At 40.8% G+C, this 23,668-nt stretch overlaps 2 protein-coding genes across 2 annotated transcripts; one reads left to right on the forward strand and one right to left on the reverse strand.

Annotated features, from left to right (window-relative positions):
• The first annotated feature begins 829 nt into the window (after positions 1 to 829).
• On the forward strand, positions 830 to 7,225 carry LOC115132553 (emerin-like). Its single transcript, XM_029665302.2, has 6 exons — positions 830 to 1,125; positions 1,376 to 1,477; positions 1,671 to 1,705; positions 1,866 to 1,948; positions 2,060 to 2,116; positions 4,581 to 7,225. Exons 1-6 carry the CDS (start codon positions 1,044 to 1,046, stop codon positions 4,801 to 4,803), a joined length of 582 nt encoding a protein of 193 aa, XP_029521162.1. The 5' UTR covers positions 830 to 1,043; the 3' UTR covers positions 4,804 to 7,225.
• Positions 7,226 to 9,944: 2,719 nt separating this feature from the next.
• Positions 9,945 to 20,688, reverse strand: LOC115132875 (uncharacterized). The gene is made up of 6 exons (XM_029665614.2): positions 20,182 to 20,688; positions 13,868 to 14,176; positions 13,371 to 13,487; positions 11,278 to 11,475; positions 10,822 to 10,986; positions 9,945 to 10,522 (listed from the first exon to the last, which is right to left on the reverse strand). Exons 1-6 carry the CDS (start codon positions 20,648 to 20,650, stop codon positions 10,467 to 10,469), a joined length of 1,314 nt encoding a protein of 437 aa, XP_029521474.2. The 5' UTR covers positions 20,651 to 20,688; the 3' UTR covers positions 9,945 to 10,466.
• Positions 20,689 to 23,668: the final 2,980 nt, after the last annotated feature.

A 23,668-nucleotide genomic window follows, 5' to 3' on the forward strand; every position in this document is an offset into this window, starting at 1 on the left:
GTTCAGCATTTTATATATTGTTTTACATCACAGATACATAAAGCTTGGCTTTTCCACACAAATATAAGCCTTATTGTCTAAATTCTCTGGTACTATGTGACTCTTGCCAGAGCGTAAGATATACCTAAGAAGCTGCTGTCACGGGTGAATGATTTTTTTAAAGAGGAACCTGAAACAACGTTGTAACAATCATATAAATAGAATGAATCAATCGGACATCCGCCATTCAAGTCAATGACGGTATAATGATCGGACTGGTGGTCATTGGGAGTGTACCCACCCATAGGGGCAAAGCAGGAAGTGCACCCATCAATAGAATGCTTTGTAAACAACAGGTGTAGACTAACAGTGAAATGCTTACTTACGCTGTGGATTTGTTGATCCAACTCAATTGACATTACAATACGTACATTCTATTGCATGAGCCACATTAGGTAATATAATGTAAATGAACAACTCTACATTACCATGGAAATTATCGCATCACAATAACAGGCAGCCATTGCGAGTGTACCAGTCAAACTGACAGGGTAGTACCAAAGACAGTACAGTATGAAGGGGCCAAAACTGCTTATCCAAATAGATTTTTTCTATTTCTTAAAAAAATAGATTTACATTCTTATCTTATCCAAATATAAATCCCCGGTAACACTTGTAGCCGATGTTAGCTAGCTAATCTCATGCCTTAGAAACACGTCGTCGGGTTTAACCGTCGTCTCGCACCGAACTGCGCATGTGCCAACCGTCAATTCAAACGCACTCCTTCGATTAAAATCTCGTTTGACGAAAATGAAAAACTGTTTGTTTCCATTTTCATAAGCGTTCCCCGGAAGTCTCGCGATGTTACCCCTCTGGGTTTTTAGAAACTTTGTGGTTAGAGGGTCCAAGTCCGTTCTATTCATAATATTTCTATGGTAGCAATGTGTGGAAGTGGGTGGTGCCAGAACATTGTTGATTTTTGCAAATTAAACTGTAGTTAATGTAGCCAGTCAACACGAGTAATTTTCCGTTGCAATCAAAGAGCAAAATATATAGGCGACAGTATGGCCACACTGAAAAGTAAGTCTGACCAAGAAATCAGGGAACTGTTGGACGAGTATGGAATTAAGCACGGGCCTATCGTTGGTAAGTCATGCTTTCATTTTTTAACGTTAACGATAGCTAGCTAAGCTTACCCAGCCCATAGCTGAATAATGTTTTAGCTAGCTACTGTAGCTAATAATTCCTAGCCTACTGAGTAGGCCTGCCTAATAAATAGACTAACGTTCTGTTTATGACCAGACAGTCTCAAATGTATTGAGGATATTATAATAGTCATGTAGCAATGGTTTCATTGCATTACTGAGCCACGTCTAACATTTCTGCATTTTTGGAGACACTACAAGACCCCTGTATGAAAAGAAGCTAAAAGAGGCCATGGCCAAAGACAAGAAAGTCACAAAACCATCCTCAGACAAAACCTTCTACAGAGAAGAGCGTAAGTTATTCATGCATGATAACACAATGCTACATTATGCATACATATACTATCTTTAGACTGAGCTAAGTGGAAATCAGGAATGATATTTTTTGTCGTTTAGCAGAGGCTTTTATCCAGTGACTTACAGGAGCAATGAGGGTTAAGTGCCTTGCTCAAGGGCACAGAGACAGTTTTTCTTTCTTCATTTCAGAGGAAGAAGTCACTTACGTTACCTATCGGACACCAGTAAGTATCCAACCTTGGGTTGATTCATTAGTTCATAGTTGCTTCTACATTGTAAATATGAATTTGTTCTTAACTGACTTGACTAGTTAAATGAAAAATAAACACATTTTATAGTTGGAAAATCAAACCATCAATATTCTTCTGTTTCTCATATTTCTAGGTTATAAGCGAAGGGCCTTCAGGAGATGGAAAACCCTACATGAGGTCAAGACCAGAGTATAGTGAGATGGACTTTGTGGATGAGTACGTTTGTTTACAGATTTCTTTGTTATCCAGTGTTTTTTTTTTAATGGTCAGTTGATTTTAAAGTGGACCAATAAAAAACGAATCCCCTTGTTTCTCTCTCCTTTGCAGAAAACTCTATTCGAGATCAAGACCAGAGTACAGCAGAGGAAGGCAATACGTTGATGAGTGAGTCTCTTGTTTTGAAAGATTTCAAATTGTTTATGTATAATAATGTTTTCATTAGCTTGGTCCCAGATCTGTTTTTTTTTTAATGCTGTCTTGCCAAGTCCTCGTTGTCATGCCGACAAGAACCATATGAGTTGACAATACTTGTCAATACTTGACAAACAGATACTAAAACAATGCTAATGTTCAGGGATGTGATTCCTACTGTTCTGACATTTATCCTCCATTCATATTCCGTGCCTTCAGAAGGTATTCGTACCCCTCGACTTATTCCACATTGTTGAATTCAGCCGGAATTCAAAATGGATTAAATATGAGTTTTTTTTCCTCACCCATCTACACACAATACCCCATAATGACAAAGTGTAAACACATTTTGAGCCATTTTTGCATATGTATTGAATTAAATACAGAAATCTCATTTACATAAGTATTCACACCCCTGAGTCAACACATGTTAGAATCACCTGTAGCAACGATTACAGCTGTGAGTCTTTCTGGGTAAGTCTTAAGCTCTTTGCACACCTTGATTGTACAATGTTTTCCCATTATTCTTTTCAAAATTCTTTAAGCTCTGTCAAATTAGTTGTTGATCATTGCTAGGCAACCATTTAAGTCTTGCCATAGATTTTAAGCAGATTTAAGTCAACTGTAACTTGGCCACTCAGGAATATTCACTTTCTTCTTGGTAAGCAACTCCAGTGTAGATTTAGCCTTGATTCAGGTTGTCTTGCTAAAAGGTGAATTAGTCTCCCAGTGGATAGCAAACTGAAACCAGGTTTTCCTCTAGTTTTGCCTGTACTTAGCTCCATTCAGTAAACATAATTATTATTATTTTAACTCCCCCATCCTTAACGATTACAACCATACCTATACCTATAATATGATGCAGCCACCACTATGCTTGAAAATATGGAGAATGGTACTCAATGTGTTTTGGAAAGTTTTCTATTCTGTACAGGCTTCCTTCTTTTCACAGTGAATTAGGTTAGTATTGTTGCTCTATCCTCAGTTTTCTCCTATCACAGCCAGTAAACTCTGTTTTAAAGTCACCATTGGTCTAATGGTTAAATCCCTTTGCGGTTTCCTTCCTCTCCGGCAACTGAGTTAGGAAGGACACCTGTATCTTTGTAGTGACTGGGTGTATTGATACAACATCCAAAGTGTAATAAATAACTTCACCATGCTCAAAGAGGATATTCAATGTCTTTTTTATTTTTTTTAATTATTTATTTATACCCATCTAGCAATAGGTGTCCTTCTCTGTGAGGCATTGGAAAACCTCCCTGGTCTTTGTGGTTGAATCTGTGTTTTGAAATTCACTTCTCGACTGAGGGACCTTACAATTATCTGTATGTGTGGGGTACAGAGATGAGGTAGTCATTCAAAAATCATGTTCAACACTTACTGCACATAGTAAGTCCATGCAGCTTATGTGACTTGTTAAGCACATTTTTACTCCTGAACTGATTTAGGCTTGAATACTTATTGACTAAAGATATTTCAGCTTTTCCTTTATTATTTGTACAAAAAAATATTTAAAAAACATTCCACCCTCACATGTGGTATTGTGTGTAGGCCAGTGACACATCTCAATGGAATCCATTTTAAATTCAGGCTGTAACACAACAAAATATGGGGAAAGTCAAGGGGTGTGAATACTTTCTAGAAGGCTCTGTATATACACTGAGCAAAACATTAAGAACACTCTTTCCAATGACAGCATTCACCTAGTCAGTCTATCATCCTTTATTGATGTCCCCTGTTAAATCCACTTCAATCAGTGTAGATGAAGGGGAGGAGACGGGTTAAAGAAGGATTTTTAAGCATTGAGATTAAATGAGACATGGATTGTGTATCATTCAGAGGGTGAATGGTCAACACAAAAGATTAAAGTGCCCTTGAACGGGTTTTGATAGTAGGTGCCAAATGCACCGGTTTATCAGGACTGCAACGCTGTGGTTGTTATTCCACACTCAACAGTTTCCTGTGTGTATCAAGAATGGTCCACCAACCCAAAGGACATCCAGCCAACTTGACACAACTGTGAGGAAGCATTGCAGTCAACCACAGGAGGTTGTTAGCACCTTAATCGGGGAGGACGGGCTCGCGGTAATGGCTGGAGCAGAATAAGTGGAATGATATCAAATACATCAAACACATGGTTTCCGTTCCAGCCATTATTATGAGCCGTCCTCCCCTCAGCAGCCTCCACTGCAGTCAACATGGACCAGCATCCTGGTGGAAAGCTTTTGACACCTTGTAGAGTCCATGTCCCCGACAAATTGAGGCTGTTCTGAAGGGAGAAGTAACCTAATATTAAGAAGTTGTACATAATGTTTGGTATACTCAGTGTATATGGAAACTGACCCTAGCTAAGAGCCTGCTTTTCTATGTTCTGATCACATACCTGAATATAGTCATGTGAGACTAACCCCAATTCCCCCCCCCCCCCTGTTTTCAGGCCCCATGTCTACAACACACCATCATACTCATCCTACTCCAAACCAACGCCTGTGGTGAAGTCTGGAGGTGTCGTTGTAAAGGAGGAAAAAACAGAGAGTTCTGGGAGACTGGTCCCTCTCTGGATCCAGTTTCTGGTCTTCCTGATCGTAGCCGGGTTCCTCTACTTCATATTTATCAACATGGAGTCCGTAGAGAGTAGCCCCTTTAACAGAATCCAATGATCACATTTTTACAAAATATGGGATAAGTTCATTAGGCAGAACATTTTAAAGAAAACAGTCCAAAATGGAAGTGAAACATTTATTTTTATTTTACTTGTCCAATAATAGAATAGCAAATTTTCTGTTGGACAACGTTTTTAAAACGTTTTGCTACAGTGTGAATGAATACGTCCCTGTGTTCATATTTTGACAGATGAATTATGGAAATCCCATGCCTGTCATTCTTTGTGCTTGTGGTTTATATAAAAAGGTGACTGACATTGGATTCTGCCAAAGGAAAGCCAGAACATTTCCTCCCGTCCAGACTTGTATTTAGTTACTAGATGATGTATAGTATTCTGTTATCATACAACTATGTTACCAAAACAGGGTGCTTCTACTATGTAGATGATGTATAGTATTCTGTTATCATACAACTATGTTACCAAAACAGGGTGCTTCTACTATGGGTAATAGTACTGTGAGAAAGTGTCATCACTATCTTCATCATCTCCCAAAAAATGTAGTGTCCACAGCTCATAGTAAATACATCTACCACATTATATATATATATATATATATATATGTGTGTTAGTATCAAATCAGAAATACACTATATACACAAAAGTATGTGGTCACCCCTTCAAATTGTTGTATTAGGCTATTTGTTGCTGACGGGTATAAAATTGAGCACACAGCCATGCAATCTCCATAGACAAACAGTAGAATGGCCACTTTCAACATCAGTTCCTGAAATTTTTGCCCTGCTAGTGCTGCCCCAGTAAGTGCTGTTATTGTGAAGTGGAAACGTCTAGGAGCAACAACGGCTCAGCCACAAAGTGTTAGGCTACACAAGCTCACAGAACAGGACCTGAGTGCTGAAGCGCCTAGAGTGTAAAAATCATCTGTCCTCGGTTGCAACACTCACTATCGAGTTCCAAACTGCCTCTGGAAGCAACGTCAGCACAAGAACTGTTCGTCAGGAGCTTCATGAAATTAGTTTCCATGGCCGAGCAGCCACACACAAGTATAAAGCTCGCGGCCATTGGACTGAAGCAGTGGAAATCAGTTCTCTGAAGTGATGAATCACACTTCACCATCTGGGTTTGGCAGATGCCAGATCGCTACCTGCCACAATGCATAGTGCCAACTGTAAAGTTTGGTGGATGAATAATTGTCAGGGGCTGTTTTTCATGGTTCTAGGCCCCTTAATTCCAGTGAGGGGAAATCTTAACGCTACAGCATACAATGATATTCTAGATCATTCTGTGTCTCCAACTTTGTGGCAACAGTTTGGGGAAGGCCCTTACCTGTTTCAACATGACAATGCCCCTGTGCACCAAGCGAGGTCCATACAGAAATGGTTTGTCGACATCGGTGTGGAAGAACTTGACTGGCCTACACAGAGCCCTGACCTCAACCACATCGAACACCTTTGGGATGACGCCGACTGCGAGCAAGGCCTAATCGCCCAACCTCACTAATCCTTGTGGCTGAATGGAAGCAAGTCCCTGCAGTAATGTTCCAACATCTTGTGGAAAGCCTTCCCAGAAGAGTGGAGGCTGTTATAGCAGCAAAGGGAGGACCAACTCCATATTAATATCCATGATATTGGAAAGAGATGTTCGACAAACAGGTGTCCACATACTTTTGGTCATGTAGTGTATTATGATTTGGTAATGGCTATTTGTGTAAATGTCCTGACACAATGTGCTATCTAGTTGTATAGTCTGGCTTAGTCAGCCATACGCAGTATTCTCTCTGCATCCTGGGGGGGGGTATACTACACATCAGCAACAATGACTCTTGCCTAACTGTTGTGAAAAACTGTATTTATTTGGAAGATAAGCTTGAAATGGGCATGGTCTAATTGAATCAAAAACACAAGTTAAGCTTTCTTCATGAACATGAAAATCAATTGTTATTTCCAAATTCCAAGGTTCTAAATGGCATTAAAGTTCTAAATTCCAAGGTTCTAAATGGCATTAAAGTTGAAAATGAAGTGCCTTATCATTTTGACCTGTTAATGGTTCCATTCGTACTATTATACAAATGCAATTGCTGTGACAGGTGTATTGTCATTCAAATGTTCAGTGTGGGAGGTGGTTCTGTTAATTGTCTTATGGTGACGTCACAAGTACATGTTTCTACACCTGCAGTATCATTTGTAATACTCACTTTGACGTTACCATACACTTGTCTGTTTTTTATCAGAGATCACTTTGGTCACACAAGAATGTTTATTGAGCACAGGCCGCGTCCCATATGGCACCCTATTCCCTATATAGTGCACTACTTTTGTAGTGGGAATAAATAGGATGCGGTCTACAAGTAAATACTTTTCAGCGAGACAGTAACTGTTCATATATTTTGTATCCAGCCATTTTGAGTCATTCCTATGAATCTCCCAACTTTAAAATAAATGTTTCTGTATCAAACAGAATTTCTGTCATTTCTTTCTTTAAAATGATTGAATACAGGTTAGTAGAGAATAAAATGTGATCACAGAATATAAATATTTTTTATTTATTCCCAGCAACATACGGTGAACAGAACTTAGTGATAGCGGCGAATGTGGTAACTGAGTGAAATATAAAACCCTGACACCCATAGATACTAGATACTAAAGGGCAAACTTTATCTACTAAAGATGGACATCGGCTAGTCAGTCTACTAGAGATGGACATCAGCTAGTCAGTCTCTAGTGGAGATGGACATCAGCTAGTCAGTCTCTAGTGGAGATGGACATCAGCTAGTCAGTCTACTAGAGATGGACATCAGCTAGTCAGTCTCTAGTGGAGATGGACATCAGCTAGTCAGTCTACTAGATATGGACATCAGCTAGTCAGTCTCTAGTGGAGATGGACATCAGCTAGTCAGTCTCTACTAGAGATGGACATCAGCTAGTCAGTCTCTAGTGGAGATGGACATCAGCTAGTCAGTCTCTAGTGGAGATGGACATCAGCTAGTCAGTCTACTAGAGATGGACATCAGCTAGTCAGTCTCTAGTGGAGATGGACATCAGCTAGCCAGTCTACTAGAGATGGACATCAGCTAGTCAGTCTACTAGAGATGGACATCAGCTAGTCAGTCTACTAGAGATGGACATCAGCTAGTCAGTCTACTAGAGATGGACATCAGCTAGTCAGTCTCTAGTGGAGATGGACATCAGCTAGTCAGTCTACTAGAGATGGACATCAGCTAGCCAGTCTACTAGAGATGGACATCAGCTAGTCAGTCTACTAGAGATGGACATCAGCTAGTCAGTCTACTAGAGATGGACATCAGCTAGTCAGTCTCTAGTGGAGATGGACATCAGCTAGTCAGTCTACTAGAGATGGACATCAGCTAGCCAGTCTACTAGAGATGGACATCAGCTAGTCAGTCTACTAGAGATGGACATCAGCTAGCCAGTCTCTAGTGGAGATGGACATCAGCTAGTCAGTCTACTAGAGATGGACATCAGCTAGTCAGTCTCTAGTGGAGATGGACATCAGCTAGCCAGTCTACTAGAGATGGACATCAGCTAGTCAGTCTACTAGAGATGGACATCAGCTAGTCAGTCTACTAGAGATGGACATCAGCTAGTCAGTCTACTAGAGATGGACATCAGCTAGTCAGTCTCTAGTGGAGATGGACATCAGCTAGCCAGTCTACTAGAGATGGACATCAGCTAGTCAGTCTACTAGAGATGGACATCAGCTAGTCAGTCTCTAGTGGAGATGGACATCAGCTAGTCAGTCTACTAGAGATGGACATCAGCTAGCCAGTCTACTAGAGATGGACATCAGCTAGTCAGTCTACTAGAGATGGACATCAGCTAGCCAGTCTCTAGTGGAGATGGACATCAGCTAGTCAGTCTACTAGAGATGGACATCAGCTAGTCAGTCTCTAGTGGAGATGGACATCAGCTAGCCAGTCTACTAGAGATGGACATCAGCTAGTCAGTCTACTAGAGATGGACATCAGCTAGTCAGTCTCTAGTGGAGATGGACATCAGCTAGTCAGTCTACTAGAGATGGACATCAGCTAGCCAGTCTCTAGTGGAGATGGACATCAGCTAGCCAGTCTCTAGTGGAGATGGACATCAGCTAGTCAGTCTACTAGAGATGGACATCAGCTAGCCAGTCTACTAGAGATGGACATCAGCTAGTCAGTCTACTAGAGATGGACATCAGCTAGCCAATCTCTAGTGGAGATGGACATCAGCTAGTCAGTCTACTAGAGATGGACATCAGCTAGCCAGTCTACTAGAGATGGACATCAGCTAGTCAGTCTCTAGTGGAGATGGACATCAGCTAGCCAGTCTACTAGAGATGGACATCAGCTAGTCAGTCTACTAGAGATGGACATCAGCTAGCCAGTCTAATAGAGATGGACATCAGCTAGTCAGTCTCTAGTGGAGATGGACATCAGCTAGCCTGTCTACTAGAGATGGACATCAGCTAGTCAGTCTCTAGTGGAGATGGACATCAGCTAGCCAGTCTACTAGAGATGGACATCAGCTAGTCAGTCTACTAGAGATGGACATCAGCTAGTCAGTCTCTAGTGGAGATGGACATCAGCTAGTCAGTCCTCTAGTGGAGATGGACATCAGCTAGTCAGTCTACTAGAGATGGACATCAGCTAGTCAGTCTCTAGTGGAGATGGACATCAGCTAGCCAGTCTACTAGAGATGGACATCAGCTAGCCAGTCTACTAGAGATGGACATCAGCTAGTCAGTCTACTAGAGATGGACATCAGCTAGTCAGTCTCTAGTGGAGATGGACATCAGCTAGTCAGTCTACTAGAGATGGACATCAGCTAGTCAGTCTCTAGTGGAGATGGACATCAGCTAGTCAGTCTACTAGAGATGGACATCAGCTAGCCAGTCTACTAGAGATGGACATCAGCTAGTCAGTCTACTAGAGATGGACATCAGCTAGTCATTCTCTAGTGGAGATGGACATCAGCTAGTCAGTCTACTAGAGATGGACATCAGCTAGTCAGTCTACTAGAGATGGACATCAGCTAGTCAGTCTCTAGTGGAGATGGACATCAGCTAGTCAGTCCTCTAGTGGAGATGGACATCAGCTAGTCAGTCCTCTAGTGGAGATGGACATCAGCTAGTCAGTCTACTAGAGATGGACATCAGCTAGTCAGTCTCTAGTGGAGATGGACATCAGCTAGAATCAATCTTCAGTCCAACAAGTGTCCGCTGTTCCCTTGTTGACGTCAACAGTGAAAAAGTTTAACTGACCGTCAGTCTTATTCAACCATCATTTAACAATTAAAATCATTGGCTTTGGAACTTAGTGCTCAGTCGAATTCATGTCCAGTCTCGTCAGTTGTACCTGATTTTTTTGTCATGAGAACTGGCCTAGAAAAGCCAAAGTGTCCCATAGGGTCATTGTAGTCATTGTCCTTTTATAGTTAGTTGATTGTAGTGTTCATTACAGTGTGCCTGGTATATGTATGATGGCTTAACATATCTACCTACAAGTATTGTTGTCATGTTCTAATGCAGGATTCTACCAGGTTCTAGTAGATGTCGTGTGTATGGCTCCTACGTAGTGCTTTGGTACTCGTCTTGTGTCACTATCTCTGTCTGTGACCCATCCCTGAGGAAGATTGTCAAGCTCAGGAATGTCTGCATTGTGGGTTCCATCTTGATGGTTCTCTCACAAACACATGGTCCTTCTCTTTATCCAATACATCTGCCCAGCTCATCATCCAAGGCAACGTACGTGTTGTCCACACCTGTTGGTCAAATCAGACATGTATAAATAGATGCGTCAGTCTGTTAGTGGTTATACAGGATGATTCTTCTAAATTAACTTGACCGTGGTAAGCAAAGATAGCCAAGAATCCAAACTGCTAAGCCCAGTTTCACCAGTGTTTCTATCCGTTAGGATTCCAGCAGAGTTTAAGTCAAATTATTTTCAAAGAGGAAAATATGGAATTGGGTTTACTTTCTGATTTGACTGGAATTGAAATGGAACTGACCCAAACCTGGATTCCAGGATAAAAGCTAGGAGTGAGACGATACAAGGACTCACAGGTTCTGGTCTCTAGCTCTAGCGCCAAGGGGTTCTCCTGTTTCTTGCAGAGCTCGACTCTGGCAACGATGATGATGATGATGACGACGACGACGAGAGCCACGAGGAAGGCCAGAGCAGAAGCTAGCCAGCTGATCACCATAAGGCTCAACACTGGGTCTGGGTCTGATGAGGGAGGATGCAACACAGATGGACAGACAATATGAGAAGTGAGAAATGTTTTATATTACGGTCAATAACTTCCAGGTCTTAAGGTGTGTGGACACAAACAAACACGAATATCTCAAACAAACACATCTCAAGGATGATCAATGGAAACAAAAAACTGCAAATGTACAACAACATTTTGAAATTGCATATTTTCTATTCTACTATTCTATTTCTATTTTACTATTTTGGGGGAAGTTAATCCAAGGGCTTCATCCCTGCCGTAGTTGCTGACTGGCCTGCCCTCACCTCTGATGGAGACATGAAGCGGTTGGCTCTCCCGGGACACGAAGATTCTCCCGTCAAGCTGGACCATATAGAGGCAGTAATAGTAGCCCTCGTTGGAGAGCTGTGCGTTTGAGAAGCTGAAGGTGACAGCGGGAGTGAGGGCGGGCAGCGACTGGCGTACCGTGTCGTTGGAACGGATCAGACGCAGCTGGAAGGAACCTCAATAAGGAAATAAAACAATTGTGTTATCCTGGATAGTTTTTGTAAATGTAGCTACAGTGCCTTGCGAAAGTATTCGGCCCCCTTGAACTTTGCGACCTTTTGCCACATTTCAGGCTTCAAACATAAAGATATAAAACTGTATTTTTTTGTGAAGAATCAACAACAAGTGGGACACAATCATGAAGTGGAACGACATTTATTGGATATTTCAAACTTTTTTAACAAATCAAAAACTGAAAAATTGGGCGTGCAAAATTATTCAGCCCCTTTACTTTCAGTGCAGCAAACTCTCCAGAAATTCAGTGAGGATCTCAGAATGATCCAATGTTGACCTAAATGACTAATGATGATAAATACAATCCACCTGTGTGTAATCAAGTCTCCGTATAAATGCACCTGCACTGTGATAGTCTCAGAGGTCTGTTAAAAGCGCAGAGAGCATCATGAAGAACAAGGAACACACCAAGCAGGTCCGAGATACTGTTGTGAAGTTTAAAGCCGGATTTGGATACAAAAAGATTTCCCAAGCTTTAAACATCCCAAGGAGCACTGTGCAAGCGATAATATTGAAATGGAAGGAGTATCAGACCACTGCAAATCTACCAAGACCTGGCCGTCCCTCTAAACTTTCAGCTCATACAAGGAGAAGATTGATCAGAGATGCAGCCAAGAGGCCCATGATCACTCTGGATGAACTGCAGAGATCTACAGCTGAGGTGGGAGACTCTGTCCATAGGACAACAATCAGTCGTATATTGCACAAATCTGGCCTTTATGGAAGAGTGGCAAGAAGAAAGCCATTTCTTAAAGATATCCATAAAAAGTGTTGTTTAAAGTTTGCCACAAGCCACCTGGGAGACACACCAAACATGTGGAAGAAGGTGCTCTGGTCAGATGAAACCAAAATTGAACTTTTTGGCAACAATGCAAAACGTTATGTTTGGCGTAAAAGCAACACAGCTCATCACCCTGAACACACCATCCCCACTGTCAAACATGGTGGTGGCAGCATCATGGTTTGGACCTGCTTTTCTTCAGCAAGGACAGGGAAGATGGTTACAATTGATGGGAAGATGGATAGAGCCAAATACAGGACCATTTTGGAAGAAAACCTGATGGAGTCTGCAAAAGACCTGAGACTGGGACGGAGATTTGTCTTCCAACAAGACAATGATCCAAAACATAAAGCAAAATCTACAATGGAATGGTTAAAAAATAAACATATCCAGGTGTTAGAATGGCCAAGTCAAAGTCAGACCTGAATCCAATCGAGAATCTGTGGAAAGAACTGAAAATTGCTGTTCACAAATGCTCTCCATCCAACCTCACTGAGCTCGAGCTGTTTTGCAAGGAGGAATGGGGAAAAAATTCAGTCTCTCGATGTGCAAAACTGATAGACATACCCCAAGCGACTTACAGCTGTAATCGCAGCAAAAGGTGGCGCTACAAAGTATTAACTTAAGGGGGCTGAATAATTTTGCACGCCCAATTTTTCAGTTTTTGATTTGTTAAAAAAGTTTGAAATATCCAATAAATGTCGTTCCACTTCATGATTGTGTCCCACTTGTTGTTGATTCTTCACAAAAAAATACAGTTTTATATCTTTATGTTTGAAGCCTGAAATGTGGCAAAAGGTCGCAAAGTTCAAGGGGGCCGAATACTTTCGCAAGGCACTGTATGTACTGCTTGTTCTTGCCTATATGGGACGGTTTTCCTGAGACAGCTTAGCACTAGACTAAAAAGCTTTCTTATTGGAGAATCTCCATTGAAATGGCTATTTAGTCCAGAACTAGGCTTAATGTCAAAATAAACCAGACCAATTAGTATTATTATAAAAATATATATTTTTTAAAATAAATCTAATCAATTAATGTATCAATCAATTAAGCTACCTCCAGGATACTGCTTCTCAGTGAAGCAGGTGATGTTGAAGCTGTGGCCTTTGATGACAAAGCCTGTGGGAGCCTCGGTGGACGTGTTGTACCAGTGCCGAGGGGTGAGCAGCTCCACTGACGAGATGGGAGGGAGACAGGGGGTTTTGGATCAATTTGACCCGTCATTGCGTTTCAGGACAGATCAAAATGGCAAAAAACAAAGTCAGTCTTTTTCTTCTTTGTTACTGGAAAAGATGTCAGGATCTCATGACAAAACCAAAATGATAAAAGATAAGTTCAGTAGGGAGAACAGAGTGAAACGAGGCAGTACTACCTGTCCTGAACTCGTCCAATAAACATCTTTTAAAAGTTGTCCCTTTTTATGTGTCAAAAACATTTCTCTACATTGTGCCCTAATGAACTTTAAAGCATACTATAGTAAATCCCTTTTTCCTCTTCCATTGGAGCAGATCCCTTCCATCTTCCTCTAACTGAACAGGCCCTAGATGACTCACCCACAGTGATGTTGATAGAGTTGCTGGGTGGAGAGCTAAGCATGGAGGAGGAGGGAGGGATACCCTTGATCCTGTACAGACAGCTATAGCTGCCCTGTTGAGTCTTCTGGTTTGACGGAGTAAACTCCACCCTGGACTGGGCAAAGGCCACCTGCTGAGTCCTCAACGGGGTGGCTATGCCTCTCTTATACAGGTGGAAGTCATTCAGGTGGTGGCCCAGTAGCACAGTACAGCTGAAGCGAACTGCCTCCCCGGGAGATAAGACGGTGTGAGGGGAGAGCAGGGACAGGGTGGGCATCAACAGTGTACCTGTCAGGGAGACAGAAAAAGTATTCAGAAAGTATTCAGACCCCTTGACTTATTCCACATTTTGTTATGTTACAGCCTGAATTCAAAATGGATTCAATGGATCCTTTTTTCTCACCAATCTACACACAATACCCCATAATTAAAAATGTTTTTAGAAAATGTTGCCTATTTATTGACAATGAAATACTGAAATCTCATTTACATGAGATTTTCACACCCCTGAGTCAATACATGTTAGAATCAGCTTTGGCAGAGATTACAGCTGTGAGGTCTTTCTGGGTAGTACTCGAAGAACATTCTACAACTGGATTGTGCAACATTCGCCCATTATTCGTTTGAAAATTATTCAATCTCTGTCAAATTGGTTGTTGATCATTGCTAGACAACCATTTTCACGTCTTGCCATAGATTTAAAAACTCTACAGGATTGGTGGGTCCCCCACTGGACGGTTGAGCTAACATATGCTAATCACATTAGCCTGAGGTTGTAAGTAACACGAAAATTTCCCAGGACATAGACATATCTGATATTGGCAGAAAGCTTAAATTGTTGTTAATTCAACTGCACTGTCCAATTTACAGTAGCTATTACAGTGAAATAATACCATGCTATTGTTTGAGGAGAGTTCACAATTATGAACTTGAAAAGTTATTAATAAACCAATCAGGTACATTTGGGTAGTCTTGATACAACATTTTGAACAGAAATGTAATGGTTAATTGGATCAGTCTAAAACGGTGTGCATACACTGCTGCCATCTAGTGGCCAAACTCTAAATTGCACCTGGGCTGGAATAATACATTATGGCCTTTCTTTTGCATTTCAAAGATGGTACAACAAAAAATACAAAACTTTTTTTTTTTTTCTTTGTTTCATCTTTTACCAGATCTAATGTGTTATATTCTCCTACATTAATTTCACATTTCCACAAACTTTAAAGTGTTTCCTTTCAAATGGTATCAATAATATGCGTATCCTTGCTTCAGGTCCTAAGCTACAGGCAGTTAGATTTGCGTGTCATTTCAGGTGAAAATGGAAAAAAAGGGGGGCGGATCCTTAAGAGGTAGATTTAAGTCAAAACTGTAACTCGGCCACAGGAGTATTCACTGCCTTCTTGATGAGCAACCTCAGTGTAGATTTGGCATTGTGTTTTAGGTTATTGTCCTGATGAAAGGTGAATTCATTTTCCGGTGTCTGGTGGAAAGCAGACTGAACCAGGTTTTCCTCTAGGATTTTGCTTGTGCTTAGCTCCATTCCGTTTCTTTTTTACATTTTTTATCTTGAAACTCCCCAGTACTTAACAAATACAAGCATACCCATAACATGGTGCAGCTACCACTATGCTTAAAAATATGGAGAGTGGTACTCAGTAATGTGTTGTGTTGGATTTGCCCCAAATGTAACATTTTGTATTCAGGACAAAAAATGTATTGCTTTGCCACATTTTTTGCAGTATTACTTCAGTCCCTTGTTGCAAACGGGATGCATTTTTAAAAAATGTTTTTTTATTCTATACACAGGATTTCCTTTTTAATTCTGTCAATTATGTAGTATTGTGGAGTAACTACAATGTTGTTGATCCATCCTCAGTTTCCTCCTATCAAAGCCATTAAACTCTGTAACTATTTTAAAATTCACCACTGGCCTCATTGGTGAAATCCTTGTGCGGTTTCCTTCCTCTCAGGCATCTGAGTTACACCTGTATCTTTGTAGTGACTGGGTATGTTAATACACCATCCAAAGTGTAATTAAATAACTTCACCATGCTCTAAGGGGATATTTTTTTTACCCATCTACCAAATAGGTGATCTTCTTTGCGAGGTTTTGGAAACCTCCCCCCTCCTGGTCTTTGTGGTTGAATCAGTGTTTCACTGAATGAATGACGTCAATTGATGAATGGGTGAAAACCAGATAGAAACTGAAAATTGTGCACATGACTTCACAAATATATTTGAACGAACTGAATAATGATGATTGAGTTTAGAACAACAGTGTAAGAATTGTCCTTCCTCTGTCCCATGTGCACAAAGGCTCACACCTGGACAAATACACTTTTTTTTTTTTTTTTTAACTTTGTCAGAAGAAGCTGTAACTGGACTGTAGAATATGACTAACTATAACTGTTGTTACACTATAATGTTTTTAAAAGAAACTAAAATGTTACATTAATTTTTCATTAAATTCTTACTGTAAAATATGTGTGTTGATTGAATATACGCGATTGGTGTCTACTAAATGAATGAGTTGATGACGCAACCATATATCCTCGGTTACTAAGCACAGATAAATACAACTCAAAACATGCTATTCTGTTCTTTTGAAATACATCGTCTTAGTATCATGTTTTTTTATGACCTTCCTAAATGAACGCGTCATATGGAGGCAGACAATGTGGTCTTGAATAGAGTGAGGGGTGCAGTGAAATACATATAAAGAGTCGTCTGGTCTCTTTGAAGCGAGAGGAATTCAACAAGAGCCCCAAGTATTCTTTCACAATAGCTGGCCTTGTGTTATCTGCAGTTTTGCGCTGGGAACTGTCCCACTCCATGATAGACGAGCAACCACTCTTTGTTTATGTAAATGGACTGTATCCTTTTTTTTTTGAAAATCGTCAGTCCACGTGAAGTGTAATTGCGCCATTACTCAAGTTCTCTCAACTACCCGCCAGCTGATTCTTTTTGTCCGGATGCAGGACTATAGTGCGAGAGGAGAGAGACTCTCAGACAGAAACATTCACAGCTCCATTCATTTACAAAGGGATAGGTGTGAAAACCCCCCAATTTGTGCCAGGAATGGGTTTATCCTGCTGATGAATGAATGAATTATTATGTTATGTTACCGAACAGATGACAACAACAGAAAGAAGAATCTTGTAGCATCTCGATTTACAGCATTTCCCTCACTAAGAGAACAACATGTTTTGCAAAAGTAGCCCAATTAGCTGGAGGGATGGGGCATCTTCTTGTTGCGCGGTGCTGAAGTTTCTAACTTCTGCCAGTCAAACCCATACAGCGCTGTGAAACCACTAAAATAATCCTAAATAAAATATCAACAAGAGAATGTAGAATGGAACAAGTCACATTTGAATTGAAATAACCAGATGTAATTGAAACGACTAAATGTCGGCCTTTAACCATCCAAATATTTCATGCAATATTCTGCCCATGTTAGGATTTGGCTTGCTTGATCTTCTCCCCTTTCGCTTCCCATTGACCAAAAATGAAATATATAATTCCATTTTAATCATGAAGTGTGCTCACAATTAAAAGTCGACCGATTATTATTTTAACGCCGATACCGATTATTGGAAGACTTTAAAAAAAAAAGACGATACCGATTAATCGGCCGATTTATATTTATTTTGCAATAATGACAACTACAACAATACTGAATGAACACTTATTTTAACTTAATATAATACATCAATAATCAATTTAGCCTCAAATAAATCATGAAACATGTTCAATTTGTGTGTTGGAGATGAAAGTAAAAGTGCAATATGTGCCATGTAAAAAAGCTAACATTTAAGTTCCTTGCTCAGAACATGAGAACATATGAAAACTGCTGGTTCCTTTTAACACGAGTCTTCAATATTCCCAGGTAAGAAGTTTTAGGTTGTAGTTATTATAGGAATTATAGCACTATTTCCCTCTATACCATTTGAATTTCATTAACCTTGGACTATTGGATGTTCTTATAGGCACTTTAGTATTGCCAGTGTAACAGTATAGCTTCCATCCCGCTCCTCGCCCCGACCTGGGCTCGAACCAGGAACACATCGACAACAGCCACCCTCGAAGCATCGCTATCCATCGCTCCACAAAAGCCGCGGTCCTTGCAGAGCAAGGGGAACAACTACTTCAAGGTCTCAGAGCGAGTGACGTCACCGATTGAAACGCTTTTAGCCCGCACCCCGCTACCTAGCTAGCCATTTCACATCATTTACACCAGTCTAATCTCAGGAGTTGATAGGCTTGAAGTCATAAACAGCTCAATGCTTGAAGCACAGCAAAGAGCTGCTGGCAAACGCACGAAAGTGCTGTTTGAATGAATGCTTACGAGCCTGCTGCTGCCTACCACCGCTCAGTCAGACTGCTCTATCAAATATCAAATCATAGACTTAATTATAACATAATAACACACAGAAATACGAGCCTTAGGTCATTAATATGGTCGAATCCGGAAACTATCATTTCCGGAAAACAAAACGTTTATTCTTTCAGTGAAATACGGAACCGTTTCATATTTTATCTAACGGGTGGCATCCATAAGTCTAAATATTCCTGTTACATTTACATTTAAGTCATTTAGCAGACGCTCTTATCCAGAGCGACTTACAAATTGGTGCGTTCACCTTAAGACATCCAGTGGAACAGCCACTTTACAATAGTGCATCTAAATCTTTTAAGGGGGGTGAGAAGGATTACTTTATCCTATCCTAGGTATTCCTGAAAGAGGTGGGGTTTCAGGTGTCTCCGGAAGGTGGTGATTGACTCCGCTGTCCTGGCGTCGTGAGGGAGTTTGTTCCACCATTGGGGGGCCAGAGCAGCGATGCCAATGCTCTTAACTGCTAGACTACATACAATCTCAGAGTAACAGTCACAGCCACACACTTAAACATGATGCGCAATAACACAGTAGTTTTAATACCATTGTCATCAAGGCAGTCGAGGTCGGAGGTTTCCGTCTTAACAGATCTGGAGCTTTGGCCAGCTGAGGTGCGATGGTTCTCCCCAGAACGATGCTACATTGCACAACCTTCAATGTTATGTCATAGTTACGTAAAATTCTGGCAAATTAGTTTGCAACGAGCCAGGCGGCCCAAACTGTTGCATATACCCTGACTCTGCGTGCAATGAACGCAATAGAAGTGACACAATTCCCCTAGTTTAATATTGCCTGCTAACCTGGATTTATTTTAACTAAATATGCAGGTTTAAAAATATATACTTCTGTGTATTAATTTTAAGAAAGCATTGATGTTTATGGTTAGGTACACATTGGTGCAATGACAGTGCTTTTTTCGGGAATGCGCTTGTTAAATCACCTGTTTGGCGAAGTAGGCTGTTATTCAATGATAAATTAACAGGCACCGCATCGATTATATGCAACGCAGGACAAGCTAGTTAAACTAGTAATATCATCAACCATGTGTAGTTAACTAGTGATTATGTTAAGATTGATAGTTTTTATAAGATAAGTTTAATGCTAGCTAGCACCTTACCTTGGCTCCTTGCTACACTCGCATAACAGGTAGTCAGCCTGCCACGCAGTCTCCTCGTGGAGTACAATGTAATCGGCCATGATCGGTGTCCAAAAATGACAATTACCGACTGTTATGAAAATTTGAAATCGGCCCTAATTATCGACCATTCCGATTAATCGGTCGACCTCTACTCACAATTGCATGGCATGGTGATGATCTCTGCTCAGCTTCAAAAGCCCTTACTAATAAATGGAGTAGAAGTGCTCAAAGATGCCCTCTGGTGGTTTGAACGAGCATTAACGGCAAGCACTGTAACGCATACCGCACACTTCACCATGGTATGATGCAACTTTAAATTGAGGAAGCACTGTACAAACACATCACACGCATATTATCAATTCTTAAAACATTACTATTGTTAATATGTATTACTTAATTACATTCCATCCAACGTGGAACTGGTCGGCAGGGTAGCCTAGTGGTTAGAGCGTTGGACTAGTAACCGAAAGGTTGCAAGTTCGAATCCCCGAGCTGACAAGGTACAAATCTGTCGTTCTGCCCCTGAACAGGCAGTTAACCTACTGTTCCTAGGCCGTCATTGAAAATAAGAATTTGTTCTTAACTGACTTGCCTAGTAAAATAAAGCTAAAATAAAAATAATAAAATATTTTCTGTCCCATAACAACAACAAAAAACTATTTTAGGTGTCTTTACCTCCTGAAGCATGGCTTCCCCAGATCTGTTTAAACAATTTCAACTGATCTGGTACCAGGCTATAATCCTGGGACTCAGTCTCACCTGAACATTTCACCCCAGCGTCATTATCATGGGTGCAGGTGGGGTTCCCGTTGACGACCCTGGGACATTGCGTCAGGCTCGTCTCTTGGCCCGAACAGTTGACGTGCCTCAGCCAGATCTCTCCGGTGCCCCTTCCAAACGCAGCCCCACGGACGGCTTTATCAGCCAGCCCACAGTCCAGCTCCTTGCACAACACGTCAGCATCTGTCAGGTCCCAGCCTTTGTCACACACTGTCCCCCACTGATTCCCCTGGAACAGCTCCACGCGCCCCGCACAGTCACTGTCCCCACGGACTAGACGGATGAACGAAAAGCCATCTGCAGCTGGAATTATTCTGAGTGACACACCGTCTGCACCTACCCCATCCAAAGTAAAAAGAGCACAGCATGTACAACAAGAGCACAGCCTGTACAACAAGAGCACAGCCTGTACAACAAGAGCACAGCATGTACAACAAGAGCACAGCATGTACAACAAGAGCACAGCATGTACAACAAGAACACAGCATGTACAACAAGAGCACAGCCTGTACAACAAGAACACAGCATGTACAACAAGAACACAGCATGTACAACAAGAGCACAGCCTGTACAACAAGAACACAGCATGTACAACAAGAGCACAGCCTGTACAACAAGAGCACAGCATGTACAACAAGAGCACAGCATGTACAACAAGAACACAGCATGTACAACAAGAGCACAGCCTGTACAACAAGAACACAGCATGTACAACAAGAGCACAGCCTGTACAACAAGAACACAGCCTGTACAACAAGAGCACAGCATGTACAACAAGAGCACAGCCTGTACAACAAGAGCACAGCATGTACAACAAGAGCACAGCATGTACAACAAGAGCACAGCCTTTATGGGAACAGCAACAGAAAGAGTGAGGAAAACTGAACATTTGATCTACAATCTTGACAATACTTCAGCAAAAGCAGTCATATTGATGTTAGCTGCTACAGTATCAGTACTCAAGGTTGTCTCTGATACTTAACTCATCACACAAGCATATTGAAATACTTAAACTAGCTCATTCTAAAATTAACAAATTATACCACACAGAAAATGTTTAAAGAATATCGAATGATCACTGACCTACTAGTGTTGCAAGGACAAGTAGAATATTCAGCATCTTTGTCATCATTTAATTTGACCGCAAATCGAGAGATGATTCTGCTGAAGTTGAGCTTGATGCGGTTTTCGGGGGAGGGAACGGTCTACTCAAACTGCACCCAAAAGTGGAGTGGAGACCTTCAACTTGAGACCACTATAGTTGACTAACTAGTCAAATTACCGTAATACTTTCTGAAGGATTTCGGTGTGTTAGCCTGTAGTACAGCTGACTATAACATACCTACTCGCTGTCAGGCATCTAGCAAAATTTCTTCTGTCACCGACACTGTTTGATCATGCCTGGTTAGTTTAGCTGGCTAACTTCAGGTCCGTCCCGGTCCTTCCTTTCACATTTCATAACGTATATCAAACATTATACAAAATATCAAACCGAGAAAACTACTCCCATGTCGTAACTATTAATCTTCTTTAACTACAAAACCTTGTTTTAAAGAACGCGAAAGTTCTATAGTTAAAAACATAAATTATTCAATATGTAGATACAGTATTATTGGTCATCGATATATACGGAATTATACCAGTGTTTTGGGAACTACATTGCCGTGAGCAACTATGGTGGAATCGGAGGTTCGCCTTCAAAATAAATGGCCGCCAATGAAACATGTAAACTGATTTTTAAAAATAATAGTGGAATCATGCCACAATTAGAGTAAATAATGGTGAACGAGTTTGGAATGTTGTTACATATATTCAACAAAACAAAATAATAAGTTAATTTTTTACAAGAAATATCTGTGCAAATCGCACTGTGGATGTGTTTGGATTCAGAATTGCGTTGGGGGCTTATATGCCTAGCCCTTGATCATCAAATCAAATTGTATTGATCACTTACACATATTTAGTAGATGGGTGTAGCGAAATGCTTGTGTTCCTAGGTCCACCGGTGCAGTAGTATCTAACAATTCAAAACAATAGATACATCTAAAAATAAAATAATGGAATTCAGTAACTCGGGAAGTGGAGCAGAAACGTAGTTTAGGCACCTGTAGCTGTATAGAGACCCACAGTGGAGGTGTCACAATACCCATAAAATCTAGCGGTCAAACAGGGAAATTAGCATTTTTGAAATCTGAGAGTAAATTGTAAATTGGTTATCAAAACGTCACGTAAGCCTACACGAAACCGCCCTTATTTTAAGTGTTTCTAAAACTCTCTATGGCAGAAATGAATTGTGGAAAATTAGATTGGAACTATTTCCTTATTTGGCTGCTAGGTTTTTTGGGGTATTATGACTCATACTCTGGTACTCTGTTGATCTGTGCAAAACTGCTACAGTAAATGTATATTTTTTTTATTTAAAGGATTCCTTCTCTCTGATGAAAGATAAGGGCCATATGTTTTGAAAGCCGTTATCACAAGCGACGATTATTGACGTTCCCAAACGCTAAAACACAGCGTCGGTAATATAGTTATCATATGAGGCAGTCGTGTGCAAAGCTAATGGCTGAGAACTGTAGGGAGAGAAGTCAGAATGCCGCCTAGAGTTTTTCGAGACCTATGTACAGCCTAACCTATGGACTGTGCACCCATGAAATGGGTTATCAGCCTACTCAGTGACATCAACAGAACACAACTATGTAGAGTTGACACCTATATTAGCTTCGCAGCTCTTATTGCAGAGCTTTGACATAGGGCACAATACAGTTGGAAGTCGGATGTTTACATACACTTAGGTTGGAGTCATTAAAACTAATTTTTTTTTCAACCACTCCACACATTTCTTGTGAACAAACTATAGGTTTGGCCAGTCGGTTAGGACATCTACTTTGTGCACGACACAAGTAATTTTTCCAACAATTGTTTACAGACAGACTATTTCTTTTATAATTCACTGTATCACAATTCCAGTGGGTCAGAAGTTTACATACTCTAAGTTGACTGTGCCTTTAAACAGCTTGAAAAATTCCAGAAAATGATGTCATGGCTTTAGAAGCTTCTGATAGGCTAATTGACATAATTTTAGTCAATTGGAGGTGTGGATGTATTTCAAGGCCTACCTTCAAACTCAGTGCCTCTTTGCTTGACATCATGGGAAAATCAAAAGAAATCTGCCAAGACCTCAGAAAAACAATTGATGACCTCCACAAGTCTGGTTCATCCTTGGGAGCAATTTACAAACGCCTGAAGGTACCACGTTCATCTGTACAAACAATAGTATGCAAGTATAAACACCATGAGACCACACAGCTGTCATACCGCTCAGGCAGGAGACGCGTTCTGTCTCCTAGAGATGACTGTACCTTGGTGCGAAAAGTGCAAAACAATCCCAGAACAACAGCGAAGGACCTTGTGAAAATGCTGGAGGAAACAGGTGCAAAAGTATCTATATCCACAGTAAAAATGA

Source organism: Oncorhynchus nerka, linkage group LG7, assembly GCF_034236695.1.
Source record: "Oncorhynchus nerka isolate Pitt River linkage group LG7, Oner_Uvic_2.0, whole genome shotgun sequence".
NCBI classification, from domain to species: Eukaryota; Metazoa; Chordata; class Actinopteri; order Salmoniformes; family Salmonidae; genus Oncorhynchus; species Oncorhynchus nerka.